At 39.6% G+C, this 13,998-nt stretch overlaps 1 protein-coding gene across 1 annotated transcript in view; it reads left to right on the top strand.

The window, feature by feature from the left end:
- Positions 1-4,863: 4,863 nt before the first annotated feature.
- Positions 4,864-13,998, top strand: part of LOC104270726 (neogenin) — a gene marked incomplete at its 5' end in the record, with an annotated part of 55,256 nt that continues 46,121 nt past the window's right edge. The window contains 2 exons of the mRNA XM_009865161.1: positions 4,864-5,018; positions 5,817-5,937. Of these exons, the coding sequence (XP_009863463.1) occupies positions 4,864-5,018; positions 5,817-5,937 (276 nt within the window). The remainder of the gene's footprint in view (positions 5,019-5,816; positions 5,938-13,998) is intronic.

Below are 13,998 nucleotides of genomic sequence, written 5' to 3'. Positions count from 1 at the left end.
CAATTTATTATTTTTCCCTGAAAAAGAAATGCATGTTTATTGAATTATATCCTCACATTTTTAGTCTACCTTTCTAATCAATCAATGTAATTTTACTTTATTGTTGTTCTGCAGTATTCAACCTTATTTGATTTCATGGTAGTTATAATACCATTGAATTCTTATGTTTTAGTTTCTGTTTCGGAAACGTTTATTTGGGGGCTGCCCTCTGAAGAATAGCTTGTACTTTGGCAATTTCTGAACGAAAAGCTTTTCACTGTAAATGTAAAATATTTGTTTTCAAATTGATCCAAATGTAATCGTGTCATCCCTTGCCCTTCTCCCACCCTGGAAATCGTATCTGCACCTAGAAGATATTTCAACAATTATGGAGGAAGCTGTAAGGGACCAAACAGTCCGCACGAGCGAAACCATGGAAGACCATTAAGTGCTCATTTGAGCCTTTTCAGCTGGTGAGCTGAAAAAAATAAAAATAGTCCCTCTTGCTCTTCTTCATGAGTTAAAGAAGTGGGGAAGAATCCATACCGGTCAGGATGCTGTAGACAAGAGAACCATTTATCCTTAATTTTACTTTGATTTTCTAACATATAAAAAATTCAATCGTTTACTTGCTAAAGAGACACATGCAGTTGTTATTTTAAGAAGTTAGAGAAGTAATATAATGTCACTGCCACAGAAACTTTCTGTTCATAAACTGGTTTTAGTGGAATGAGAAATGCTGCGTGTGTAGCAGTTTATGTTTCTGTAACCTTTTGGTGTCTTGGTACGCTGACTTTTTTTTTAATATTTATTTCACAGTACTCTAGTCTGTGGATATTTCCTCCCTAAGAAGTTTCCTTTTTTCAGCTTTTGTTTGCCGTGCACATTTTCCAACTGCATATTAAGTGTATTTTAAGGACATGATGGCCCTTAGAGGTTAGGAAGACTTCTGACTCACCTGCGACATCGTTTTGTTTTTTAAATCTCTTTTTTCGGAGTACTTACTCGTATACCTTTGCCATTTTTAAGGATGTACCGTACTAGCTGGCTGAGAGACGCTAGCTGACTTCATGTAACCGGCCAAGGAAATTGCTTTGAGTTTAAATAAAATGCCCTCTGGATGGAATGCAGCCCTCTCTGGTGTCAGCACTGAAAAAATGGACTTCTTGGTGTCCTGTGGTCTGGCTTGGAGATGGAGCTGTCCACTAAAACACCCTCCAGTTTGGCAAATTTAGCCAAAAAGAAGGTGGAACATTTTAAAATCCTGTCAAAATGAGTTGGTATAATGGAGGGTTTGTCACTTGGCAAGTAGAGTTGGATGAAGTCTCGTGTGTTGCAGCGATACCCCGACTCGGGGTATAATGGCTTAACAGGGTGACCAGCACACTGCAGAGTTATAGCCTTCTTGGAAACAAAGGTGCAGTTGTTAAAATTAACTTTATAAGGATTCAAATGGGATTTGTAGCATATCCTAATGGAATCTCTTGTTTCCCCTGGAGGAGATAAAATTCCTCTGGGTTTGCCGTTTTAGGCTGATAAGGAACAGGTTTTACAGTGAAATGTCCAGTTTAAATGGTGTTGGTAATCCTGATTGTTACTGAAATAAAAGACAGGGACTCGACCTGCAACATCCATCAGAAATGTAGTTACAAAACGGAAGTCATTTGTCCAAGAATGCTTAAGTCGTTATTAATCAGAGATACGCTGTGTAAATTTATCCAGTCTATTTAGGTTTTATATCAGCTATTTGGAGTATGTAGTTTAGGTTAGGAGTTTGAATCAACTGCTGACAGATTTGGTTTATTCTTTTCTTTTTTTTGATCACTGTTGGGAGCAAAATATTTTTTTTTCTTCTAAATCTACAAAAGGGTGGAAGATATTCTTGGGTAGGGACCCTCTGTGGGTGCCACCAGTGCCTGTGAAAGTGCACAAGCATCTTGCAGTATTAAATAGTTGTTATTTCTGTGCTGACACTAAGAGGTATAGAAGAGTGGGCCGAGCTGCCAAGTCTTCTTTGAAGTTTAATTGTCTGTTTGGTAACAAAATGCATAATCTTCCATTAAAAATCTTATTTTATATGATAATTGGCTCGTTTGCTCTCTAGTTATAATTTTAACTTCTCTTCCACAAACATCTGTACTTGCATTGTGTTAATCTGTGTGAATGCTAAACACTGACATAGTTAAACTATAAAAGGGTATTTTAAAAGCATTTTCTAATTCATTAACTGGAAAGTAATTGATAATAAAGTGAGTACTTCTCATATCATTATCCCTTTGCAAGCAGCTTGGCGTTTGCTCCCTAAGCCAGAAAGGCATAATCACTTTGAAAAAATAATGTTTCTAATTCTTAATCTCCTAAATGAGAGCAAGTAATAGGATATCTAGTTCAACTTCCATTTTTGTGGCAAAAAATACAGAATCTTATTATTCAATATTAATGCCTGCTTCTGGATGATGTCTCAAGTTCAAGTTATATCAATTGCTAAAGATATTTCAGTTTTTTGATTGTCTTTGTTACAAGTTAAATGTTAGTGGAGAAAACAGAAATAATCCCAGAACTTTCCTTTGCACTGTTTGTTTCAAATGATTAATTTTTTTAATGCAAGTTTTGTGGTTTTGACAGTGAATGTTATTAGCTTGTGTTTATTAGGACTCCCATGACAAGTTGAATATGGGGCTGAGGAATTAAATGTTAGCCTGTAACGAACGTTAGGAAAACAAGAGCATTGCGCTTTCATGGAAGAAGTTAACTTTCCATGTTTGCAATTTTTACATTCTCTTGTTTCAACTATGTAAGCATTTCCAGGATCGATAGGTGTGTATCCCTACGCATATGGAGAAAGAGATTGAAAGGAAATGAGAACATAAACTATTGATCAAGCAGACTGGAACAGAATTACTCATTAGTTGAAAATGGCTAACGATGAGAGAGCAATGATCTGCCACCACGGGCTGCCACCAGTATGATGCATCTAGGAAGGGGCAAATACAGTAGTAGAATGAATTGGGCAAGATATTTGCTCTAGCGATAACACTGTGTTTATGCTATTTTTCAAGTCACTGGTGAGACGCAGCTGAAATTGCGTGCAAATAATTGAAATTCCACAGGCTACAAAGATTAATTGAAACTAGAACAAATACGGAGGGTCTTGGGAGGGGAGCGCAGGTGACTTGTTGTACCCGAACTAAGCAAACTTGCCTTGTTGAGCCTGCCAGAATAAAGGCTGGCATGTGGGAAGGGCATGGGGAAATAGTGCAGCTCACAATAAATAAAAATGCTGAGGACAAATGCCAGGAAGGCATGAAAATAGAAAAGGCACTGTTTTCATAAAGAACAAGAAATCGCAATTTGGTCATGAATAAATCTGGGAGACAGTTTTCAAATGTCAGAGTTCTGTATTGTTAGAACAGCCATCTGATACAGATAATAAATATGTAAATATCTAAAACCTTCTAAGGAGGATTCTATGGGTTTTTTTGGTAAATTTATGACAAGTTTGTACTAAGTGGATGTCTGAAGTCATAGACAACCAGACATGGCCCTGTCCAGATTTTTACTCCTGTGTGAGAGAGTTTAAGCACTGAAAGTATATGTACTTATTTAGTTAGTTTCTGGTATATGTTTACATGGTTATCTGAGAGTTAAGCCATCTTCTTACTCAGTAAATGAGTATTTCCATCTGTTAATGTACTCTAATGTATAATCCAAAAACCCCTTGGGTTTTGGAGAACTGCGTGTCTCCAGCTAAATGCTTTTAAAAACACTAAATCCACCTACCAGCTTTTACTTTCATTTCACAGGAAGAAGGAAAATACGATCCAGTATTCCTTATTCCCTAGCATGAAATACATGTCGTTGATAGGTGAAGCAGGTAAAATGTTTGCCTAAACTCTGTAGCCCTTCCACATTGACATTCTTTGATAAATATTAACGGGCAGAAGGGCGCTCTTGACTTTCCTGGAATTTGAACAATCAGCCCTGCCAACATAAGTAAGCAAATTACCTTTATGTCAGTGAGTGTAATAAAAACGAATGAATAGATGAATGTTCTTTGTAATAGATGATACTCGGATTGGATGTGCAGGCAAACAGCTCTTCTTGCCGTTAAGCTAAAGCAGCAGAGAGTCCGTGCGTGCTGCTGGATGCTGCGTAGTGACAGCTTTGGTCACAGAAGATGTTTAGCCTGTGTACACATTGGACACTTCGGGCCTTGTATTACTAAAAAATCCTGTATCTCTGAATTTGTCTGGATTTTAAATACCTTTATTTTAATTAATCTTACTCAGGGTACATAAAGACATTTAGAAAGGCAGCCAGGGCCCAGAGATAACTCCTTTGGTACATGTCTTAAATGAAGAACCTGTGTTACGTGATGCACATCTTTGGTCATACTTGTCAGTAATACGTTACCAGTATGATACAAAAGGGAGTGTGTTGTCCTGTACGTTGTGGTTTTTGGGCTTACATAAACCAGGGAAGAAAATCTTTAGGTCAATACAGCACTACCTATTTGAGAAGCTGAATTTCTTCACAGAAACACAAGGTGATGGTACTCTAGGAGAGTTTCATCTTAGTTTCGTGTCCATTTGTTTTAAAACGTTGGGGTTTTTTGGTTGGTTTTTTTTTTTTAATATGATTTTAGCTTTTGGTTGCCTACTGGCTTCAGGTATGAAACACAAAGAACTTTGAAAAATGTCTGTTGTATCAACTGCAGAGTTTTGTCTGCTGACCATGATGTGCTCTCCTATAGTGTAGCCTGACCGCACTGCCGCTGTTGTGTGATTTGTGGACAGGCTTACTGTGTGTTTATGTACGAGCACAACTGATGTGTGTTTGTGGATGCTAACAACATCTTTTGTCTCTTCTCCATTTTATTTGAAGTTCCTCCTGTGTTTCTGAAGCGGCCTGCAAATATCTATGCTCATGAGTCTATGGACATTGTGTTTGAGTGTGAAGTGACCGGAAAACCGACTCCAACTGTGAAATGGGTCAAGAATGGAGACGTGGTGATCCCAAGTGACTATTTCAAAATCGTTGTAAGTACATTGTCAGTTTTGTGGGGTTTGAAGCTGTTGACCTGTCTCGTGTTCACCTAGCACATACACGGATGGAAGCTGGGCTCTTTTCTAGGACCAGCTTAGTTTTGTACCATTGATGTTTGGGGCAATTCAGTCATTTTACTGAAACATTGAGGCATCTTGCTTGTATTGTATGAGTCTTATTTTTTTATAGCTCAGATTTCCCATCACACAGACAGACAGACACATGGTGACAAACTCACGCTTTGCTGGTTGGACCTGTTAAAGCACAAGCTTGCTGTGAGCGCTGACTGACGGTGTTTTCTGCATCTGTCTATGATGGATGAAAATTACAATTTCAAACAAGAGTTTAAAGATAAATATAACTGCATTTTGGCACACTGGTACTTCTAGTGGGAAATTTTAGATGTAATGAAAGTCGTTACTGAGACACGGTTGAGAACTTAATGGTTGTATAATTGGGTATACCTGAGTTTGTAGGATTGTAACAGTGAGCTATGCAGTTATATTCAGTGCTTAAAATATCATAAAAATGGTTGTGGAAATGTTATGACTTGCCAGTGATATGTGATGCTAGAAAATGATAGCCATTAGTAAGAGCTTCTGCTGCTTTTTGATACCATATAATTTGAGGATTCAGTGCAAAAGAGATGAAATCAGATGGGAACTCCACATATACTTTTCCCCTCTTAGTGTTCAGAAGCTTCTCCTGTCAAAGTAATGTGCCATAATAACACCATTGTTTTTGCAATCGGAACCTGTTTTGAAGAGTTGCATTTTCCCATTACCCTTCAGAAAGAACATAATCTGCAAGTTTTGGGCCTGGTGAAATCAGACGAAGGATTCTATCAGTGCATTGCAGAAAATGATGTTGGAAATGCCCAGGCTGGAGCCCAGCTGATAATACTTGACCTTGGTAAGATAAACCATGACAATGTAGTGCCAGAAGATGGGGAGGAACAATTTCAAGGGACTGTTTTTAGATGATGTGTTAGATCTGTAACTCAGCTAGAGCGGGATGGCTCTTTAAAAATTATTTGAGTGGTTCAGTGTCGTATTCTGTACACTTAAGTTACTTAGGAAAAATTAAGGAGTTTTATAGGATTCACCTTGTATTTTGGGAAATATGTAGAAAATACCTAGGGCAAAAGTAGCCAAAAATCTGAAATATTGTTGCTTACCGAGATTTAAAAAAACCCAGCAGGATAGCTGAAATGGAAAAACTTGCTGAAATTACAAAACTGAAAAATAAGCACTTATGGAGCACACCACAAGTGCAGTATTTTACATCGAAATTGTTCCAGTGGCAGCTTTTTTTCTGCTAGTAGTAGTAGGCTTTGTCATATCTGCAAACTGCAACTGCATTTTTTTTTTTTAAGTTACAGCTGCAGTTTAAGATAAATTTTTGCTCCAGTCAGTGGAAGTACTAACAGTGCTCACCTCCTTGCAGTGTCCTGCATTGCATATTTTGAATGTTAAAAGAAAATAATTGCTGTTACGATTAAAGACCTACGATCTTCGGGGGAAAAAAAAAAGAAAGAAAAAGGTAGTACAAATACCATTGCTAAGGCATAGCTTGTTTTATTCTTTCAGGTCACACAGTTTGTAAAAACAATTTCTAAGAGCACAAGAAAGAAAAGCAATAGTAAGAGGGATTAGAAGAGAGACAAATCAGACAAGAAAATATTAATTCTGTACTTTTGGAGGCTTTTGTGTTGCCTGTTTTTTGGGACCTTGTTTCAAAATTCTAATTTCTCCTTTACTTGGATGGGAAGGATTTAGGAGAAACAGTCTTACCTATGTTCAGAGGTGTGGTGTAACTTCACCCTTGCAATTTTAACAGCTGCAAACCTGCTAGACCTGGTTTGGGTGTTCAACATACAGCGAGTAAACTGTTCTGAACGTGCCATGAGAGAGTTTTTCCATTTCTTTTCCAATTGTTTTGTAGAGTAGTTGCGCACTTAAAACTTCATTGCAATTCGAGTTCATGTGTGGCTATGTTTCATTGCTGGCTGGAGAGCTGCATGGACTCTCTACAATGATTTGGGGAATAGAAGGTGCCTTCCACTGGATTCAGTAGCTTCAGTGCTACCGAGCCGTGGGATTTCAGCCGCCGGGTTGTGGTAGGCGTCTGGATCCAGCACTGGCCTGCTGTCAGCAGGTTGCCAGAAAAATGATTAAAAGTAATTTTATTTCTGCTGTATGCATGAGTCACCTGAGTAGTTTCCAAATCTTTCAAGTGGAAGCGTGATTCCAGATTTTCCACATTTGAAAAATACTGAATAATTAATGCGCTTGGGTTTTGAAGCTCTGCCCGAGTTTATACTTTCACCCAGTTCCCAGTAGTGGTTTATAAATTACTCTTGCTGTTAATACTTTAGTTCCTGTGGTCTCACTCTTCTTCCTTTCCCTGTCCTGTTGTTTGCCCCGTGGTTTCTCCTTCCTGTTCTACTCTGGCAACCTGTCCTGTTATGCTGAAGGACTTTGCCTTATAATGCTGTCCTTTTTCTTTTGCATGCTGCCAAAGGATTGTGGATGGAGTCTCATTTTGGGTGTAAAGATACACCTCTGAAGGCGTATCGTGCTGTTACCTGGCCTGCAGTGTTTTTAACAATGCACTCCCTGTGTAACACTGATGCATTTTAGTTGTTGTTTTCCAACAGTCGAGAGAACCACCTCGTCCACCACTCAAAGTGCTTTTGATTGGTGTCATTGTTGAGTAGTGGTGTAACAAGTAGCGCAATTAGGAGTGAACGTGCTGAGTGTGTTAGTTGGGATATGTGAACGCCGGTATATGCAAAGAAAATACAGGTATTTGATACCCTCCCACTATATATGAACAGCAAAGATGAAAATAATACCCACTGATGTAATACCTAATGATGAAAAATGACCACTTTGCCAATTTGAAAAGTAATTTTAGTGAAAAGATTACATATCCACCGAGGTTCTTCCCAATTAGCAGTGTGTCCCTTCCCTTACTGTTCTCTGCTTTCGCCTTCCTAAATGGCATTGGCAAACACCTGGCTGTTTACAAACTATTTCTCATTGACTGTTTTGCTTATCATATCGAATGGATCTTTAATAAATCAAATTTAAATTAGAAAGTAGAAGCTCTATGGAGTTTCTCAGAGAGACCACACACATTTTTTTTATGGGCCAGTGCTAAAGAAATGGACTGAGACCATTGTGTGGGCACCTGCAAACAGAGTAGGGCACTGGGCGTGGTGTAGCTCACAATGAGGAAGGCGGTAGTTGGCTGCTGCCAGAAAAAGCAGAGTTGCTCAGATGTTGAGAGAGATGCTGGAAAAAGTTAAATTGAAATAAACCAATAAGACTGTACTTTGTGTGTTCTATCAGAATTCTAGTTCGCTTTTCTGTACATTTAACTTGTTTCAGTCTTCACCCTTGCATGGGAACTTTCCACTGTGTTGGGTTTTGCTACCTAGAACTTTGCTGCTTTCTGCAGACTCTCATCTGTTAGAATAGCTTAATGTTATTGCAGATCAGACATAAGTTTCTTTTGGCTTCGTCTTTTTTATACCTGAGGTAAATTCTGAAAAGCTTGCAGTATATCCCGAAGTGTCATTTGTGGGGAAAAAAAAGCTAGGGCAATTTGAAAAGCTTATTAGAGTGGCTGTTTTATTTTCAAATTCCGTAATTCGCTGTTAATGAATTTGGAAAAGACGACTGTGCTTGGAAATGGATTTGCTGTACCGAGCCCACTATTTTTGCCTTTTCTGGAATGCATAAGAGAACTGTGGCTTTGAGAGAAGAGATTGTAGGACAACTGTTCATAATTGAGAAGGGTGCAAAGAGGAGAAAGGAGTTGGATCCAGGTAACCTCAAAATCTCTCCGTGCTCCTTTTTTTTACACAAACCCAGCTTTTTTCACTTAAAGTTACATCCCTAGGGGTCAGCCTCTGACCATCTCAGTTACGAATCAGCTACACTAATATGCTCAATTATAACAGAGCTATTTCTTGTCATGGTTTTTACAGGAGTATTTTTCGTCGTCTGTGAAAACATCAGTAATGGATACATTTGAGTTTGCCTTGTGGAGGTTAAATGCCAGTGACGGGACTGAAAAATTCAGCCAGGACCCATAACCTGGCCTTTACCAGTGTATCTGGTGTTGCTCAGAATTGCCATTTGGGGACCGAAAAAAGAACAGGTGGCAATAAGGAAAAGGAGGTGCCTTTAGGGGAGGGAGGCAGATGGTTCCCTGTCACCCCTGTGTGATAAGCATTGACAAGCACTCAGGCACTGAATAAAAAAAAAAAAAAGAAGAAAAAAAGAAGAGTGATTTTTGAATGCTGTATAAAGAAAAATTGTAGCCTGTAAACAAATATGCCATGTTATTTAGAGAAAAATTTCAAAACATTATTTGAGATGCACTGTATCACCTTCAAAATTCCAAAGTAAGTGTAGCATACTGCTGATTTTTGTGCTTTTGGATTGCAAAAATTAGTGTTTGTCTTTCTGTGCAGGTTATCCATGTGTAACTGGATGACTGGTAGTGGTGGTGTGCTGTACTTGCTGTTTGGGAGGAAAAAAGAACTGGTCGGAGATAGAAAGGTCATAGCAGCCTTGGCAGCAGCTATCGTGAGATGCTTTAATTCAAGTTTCTAAGAGAACTGAGCAAAACAAATTGCAGAACTGCAGCCTTGGGCTTCAGGAAGATTTTGACTTGCTCAGGGATATTTTAGGCAGGTTCCGTAGGAGACTGAGCAAGAGGTGAACTTGATCCTGAGTGACAGTCTGGTCAAAGCGCAAGAATGGTCTGTTCCAGAGTGCAGGAATTTGAGCGTGTGTGTCCAGGACACCAGTAGGGATAAAGAACGAGGTTTTAGCAGAGCTCAGACACAAAGAGAAAGTACATCGGAGTTGGAAGCAAAGGCAGAGTAAAGCAGGGTGTATTGCCTGGGTATGAAAGGCTTGAACTAGGAAGGACAAAGCCCAACTGCAGCTAGAATTGTTTCAGGGAAGATTATGGAGCAAATCCTCCTGGATCATAGGTACATGAAAGAAATTATGATGACTGGGAAAATCCAGTGTGGATTTAGCAAGGGCAGATTGCGCCCATCTATCCCAGTAGTCTTCTAAGATTAGATAGTTGGCCCTGTGGTCAAGAGGAAAGGTGAAAAGTGGATATTGCTTACTTTACCTTTAGCCAGGCATTTGACACCATCTCCAGTAGTATCCCTGTAGCTAAACTGGGGAAATCTGGACTGGACGGGTGGGTGGTTGGGTGTGTGGAGAGCTGGCTGACCCAGCAGGCTCCCCGTGTCATGGTGAATGGTGTGAAGACTAACTGGTAGCCTGGGCAAGGAGTGGCGTGACCCAGGGCATGATTCCAGGACAGGGCGGGTTTCACGTCTTCCCCAGTGACCCAGGGACTGGGAGAGAGACACGTCCAAAGCAGGTTTGTCGATTGTACCAGCCTGGGAGAAGCAGCAGGCACACAAGAGCAACGTGCTCAGAGGTGGCTCTGCTCTGGATGAGGATGTGCATAAACGGACTCCTGAGATCCCCCCTTGCCTAGTGTTCTGTGATTCAGAAGGACTGTCAGACTGAGAGGTGTGAATGGACCCCATTTATCTCTTTGTATATAGTGTTGATATAACAGTCAAATCATGGCAGTTTTGTGGTACCTATTTCCCTGCTGATCTCCTTATGAGAAACATAAATGTCTGGTATTGGTGGCACAGTTTGATGTTACAAACCATTTATTAAAATATAACACTGCTTCACTTGAGCTGTACAATAATAATTCCTCTGCTGAATTGTATTATGTGAATCCTAATTCTGAGAGAGTGTTAAAGACATCATTTATTGACCTGAATTAGTGCTTCCCTTCTGTAATTGAATTCTGGCCAGGACCATTGCTGCATGAATAATCTCATACAATGAGATAATTCTCTGCCAGAGTTTGGCCATGAGCTCTGTCAAGCCTGAGAGCAGTGAAATGAGGTGGGCAGGACTCCTGGTAGGGTGGAGCCAGGGGCTTCCCCAACCCACAGCAGGATGGAGAGCATCAGAGTCTGACCTGGGTTTTCTGGAGTCATTTCAGCTAAGACTGTGCTGAAGATCTGGCATTTCTGTGCGCAGGTGCTCTGCGGTTCTGTGGGGTTCCTTCTGGCTGACACCGACTGAGAGATCTCAGGGGCTCAGATTTTGCCTCTAGAAGTTATTTCAGCTCCCCTAGACTGAGGTGAATTTCCAGCTTCTTGAAATCCAAATAATTTCCTCATTCACCACTGTACGTGCACATAAGCTTTCTGCTCTTCTGTGTGCACGCACCCGTTCACGTGTACGAAAATGTTTGTGTGCGTAAATGCTCATCTTTTTAACCAAAGGAGTTCTAGGATGCTGTAGGTACTACGGATCTGTGAAAAACTTTTAAGAAACCCCTTTAATGTAACAAATACGAACTCAATACTGATGGCATAATGAAGTTTGAAAAAAAATGACGACAGTGCTCGTGAAGGCAAAAGCTTTTTCAAACTTCCCGCCTCAATCCCTGTCATGTAATTATATCAAATGGCTTCATGTGAGTGATGGATGAACAGCTTGTAAGTCTCCTTTGGGAAGTTGTGGTTTAGGAACATAAACAGCATCTGAAATCACAAACTGACTTCAGACAGTGTTTTGTAAAACCAAAGCCAAACTCTGAGAATATTCTGTTACTGGTTGTGTACACTTCATTGCTCGTTTTCTGTAAACATTACAGTATGTTCTCCTCTTTAACGCTGGAAGACTTTCTTGGGGGGGTTAATTTTGATTTTAATTTACATTACTTAGCTATTTGTTATTCCTCAGTGAAAATCGGCATTTGTTTCTCATGGCTGCGTGTATGTTCAAAATTGCCAGAAAGCTGTTTTAACTTAATTAGTTTCATTTCTCAACTCAAACTGTATTTTAAAAAAGGGCTTGCTTTATTCCCTCTTTATGGCCTCTGCTTATATATAGTCTTATTGAAAAGTAGAGCTGATTAAACTAAACCACACTAGATCTCAAACTTCTTGAATTTTAACTTCATGAAATTGGGAGATAAACAGCTCTTCACTTTCTGCATTCAAGAGACTATTCACGTTTAAAGTTGGCATGCGCTTTAAATAAATTGCTCTAATTTAGATTAAATTAGTAATAGATGAATGTTTGCCAGAGCGCGGTGAATTGCAGGAAGGCATAACAAAATTTATAGGATGCTTTGATTGTGCTTATTAGTTTTCATTTCTTGTTTTATGACTGTATTTACAGTCCACTTGGCAAAGAAATTTGAAACCCCATGGAGGTATTCAGATCAGATTGTGAGCCCCGTGACTTCAATTTGAGTCTGCTCCACGCACATGTGGGTTATGGTGATTGCTACTTATGCAGTTATGCTTCGAAACACTTGGACTGTGTCACCTGCTTAATTTTGGCTTTCATGAGTGAAATTAATGGTTGAAAGGTACTTGCCTTTCAAGAAATTATATGTCGTATTGTAAAGAGGAATAATGCATGAGGAATGTTGTATGAACAAAAAGCTTAGATGTATTTTAAGAAACGTTCAACACATTAATACGCGTTTTCTGTCCTTCACCAGGATTTATTCTATTTTTATTGTACCACAGTAAAAGTGGAATGACGTGTATGCACTGTGTGGCGAGTGTGAAACAGGCTCAAAGGATCTGAGTCCCTGTTCTGTATCATCTCTTCTGGGTTATCCTGAATTCCCAATAGTTTCTCAGCCCACTAAAAGTCTCTTTGCCACTAGAAAGGCTCATAAAAGCAAATATACTTTACTGTAGTATCACTTACAAGCGCTTCGATTTCATTTTCCATTTTCCTCTTATATTTTTATATAAATAATAATAAATGTTTCTGGCAGCTTGGCTCCTGCCTGACTAGATCCAGTGTTGTCAGCAACGGTTATTGCCAGGAGCCGAAGCCATGCAGCTCTGCAGCAATACGAAGCAAAAGCGAGTGCATTCGGTGTGACCAGCTACTGTCGTTGAGCAGCAGCAGTTGATTGTTCCCTTCCCTTCATATAGCTTCTAGTTATAGGTGAAACTAAAAATAATCAGGGTGAGAAACGTCAGCTCTAGGATACATTCGTCACAGCAGGATTAGCTTTAGCTTGAGATCTGTCACGACTACCAAAGGCATTTCCTCTGCCTTTTCTTTGTGAACAGGCTTGTGAAGATTGACAGAAGTAGCCTTAATTTGTAATTGATCCTAGCCTTGTGTCGTAAGGGAAAATATCAGATTTTGTCAGTCTCGCACCAGAGCGGGGAACAAACGTGTGGATATGGCCTTAATTGGATGCTTATATTTCAAAGTTGCTAAATTATACAGTAATATCAGAGACAGCTGAATGCCATTTGGAGCAAAAAGGAAAAGGATTGGTTTACGGTTTTGTTGCATATGTAATAGGATTCGTACAGCTGAGTATCTGAATCCAGGAGAAGCCCCTCTTGCTTTTGATGTCAGTTATTTTTCAAGCAGTCTTCACGAGATCACCTGAATAGGCTTATGGCTTTTGTACCGTAAGGAAATCAAATAAATCTAACTAAGAAATCTCAATTTCCTTTCTAATAATGTGCATTCAGTATTGAAAGTAGCTGCAGATTGTCACTGGTGTCGATGTTGGATAAAGAGTTTAACAGAAATTAGTGCAGTTTTGACAAACAGCTTGTTCAGTCTCATCTGTTGCAACTTCAGCTTCCCAGAGTTATTGCTGCGGAGTTGTTCAAAGTGTCAACAGATCCCAGGCGGAGGGAAATGATATTCCACTTCCAAGTTATTTCTTGGAGAAAACTATTTATCAGCTAAGATTCTGGTAAGCCCTGAGTGTGCTGCAGCCACCTCTGGATTGACACACATTGGCTGCAGATGTCCTGAGGGGGAAGGTGGATGTTTTATCCAGAAGAAATTTTCAGGAGCATGGTAGTCATTTAAATAAAATACTTCGGTTTGAAATTGAGGGTTA

The sequence above is a fragment of the Apaloderma vittatum genome, unplaced genomic scaffold, assembly GCF_000703405.1.
Source record: "Apaloderma vittatum isolate BGI_N311 unplaced genomic scaffold, ASM70340v1 scaffold37002, whole genome shotgun sequence".
Classification (NCBI taxonomy): Eukaryota; Metazoa; Chordata; class Aves; order Trogoniformes; family Trogonidae; genus Apaloderma; species Apaloderma vittatum.
This window is presented reverse-complemented; position numbering and strand designations above follow the sequence as displayed.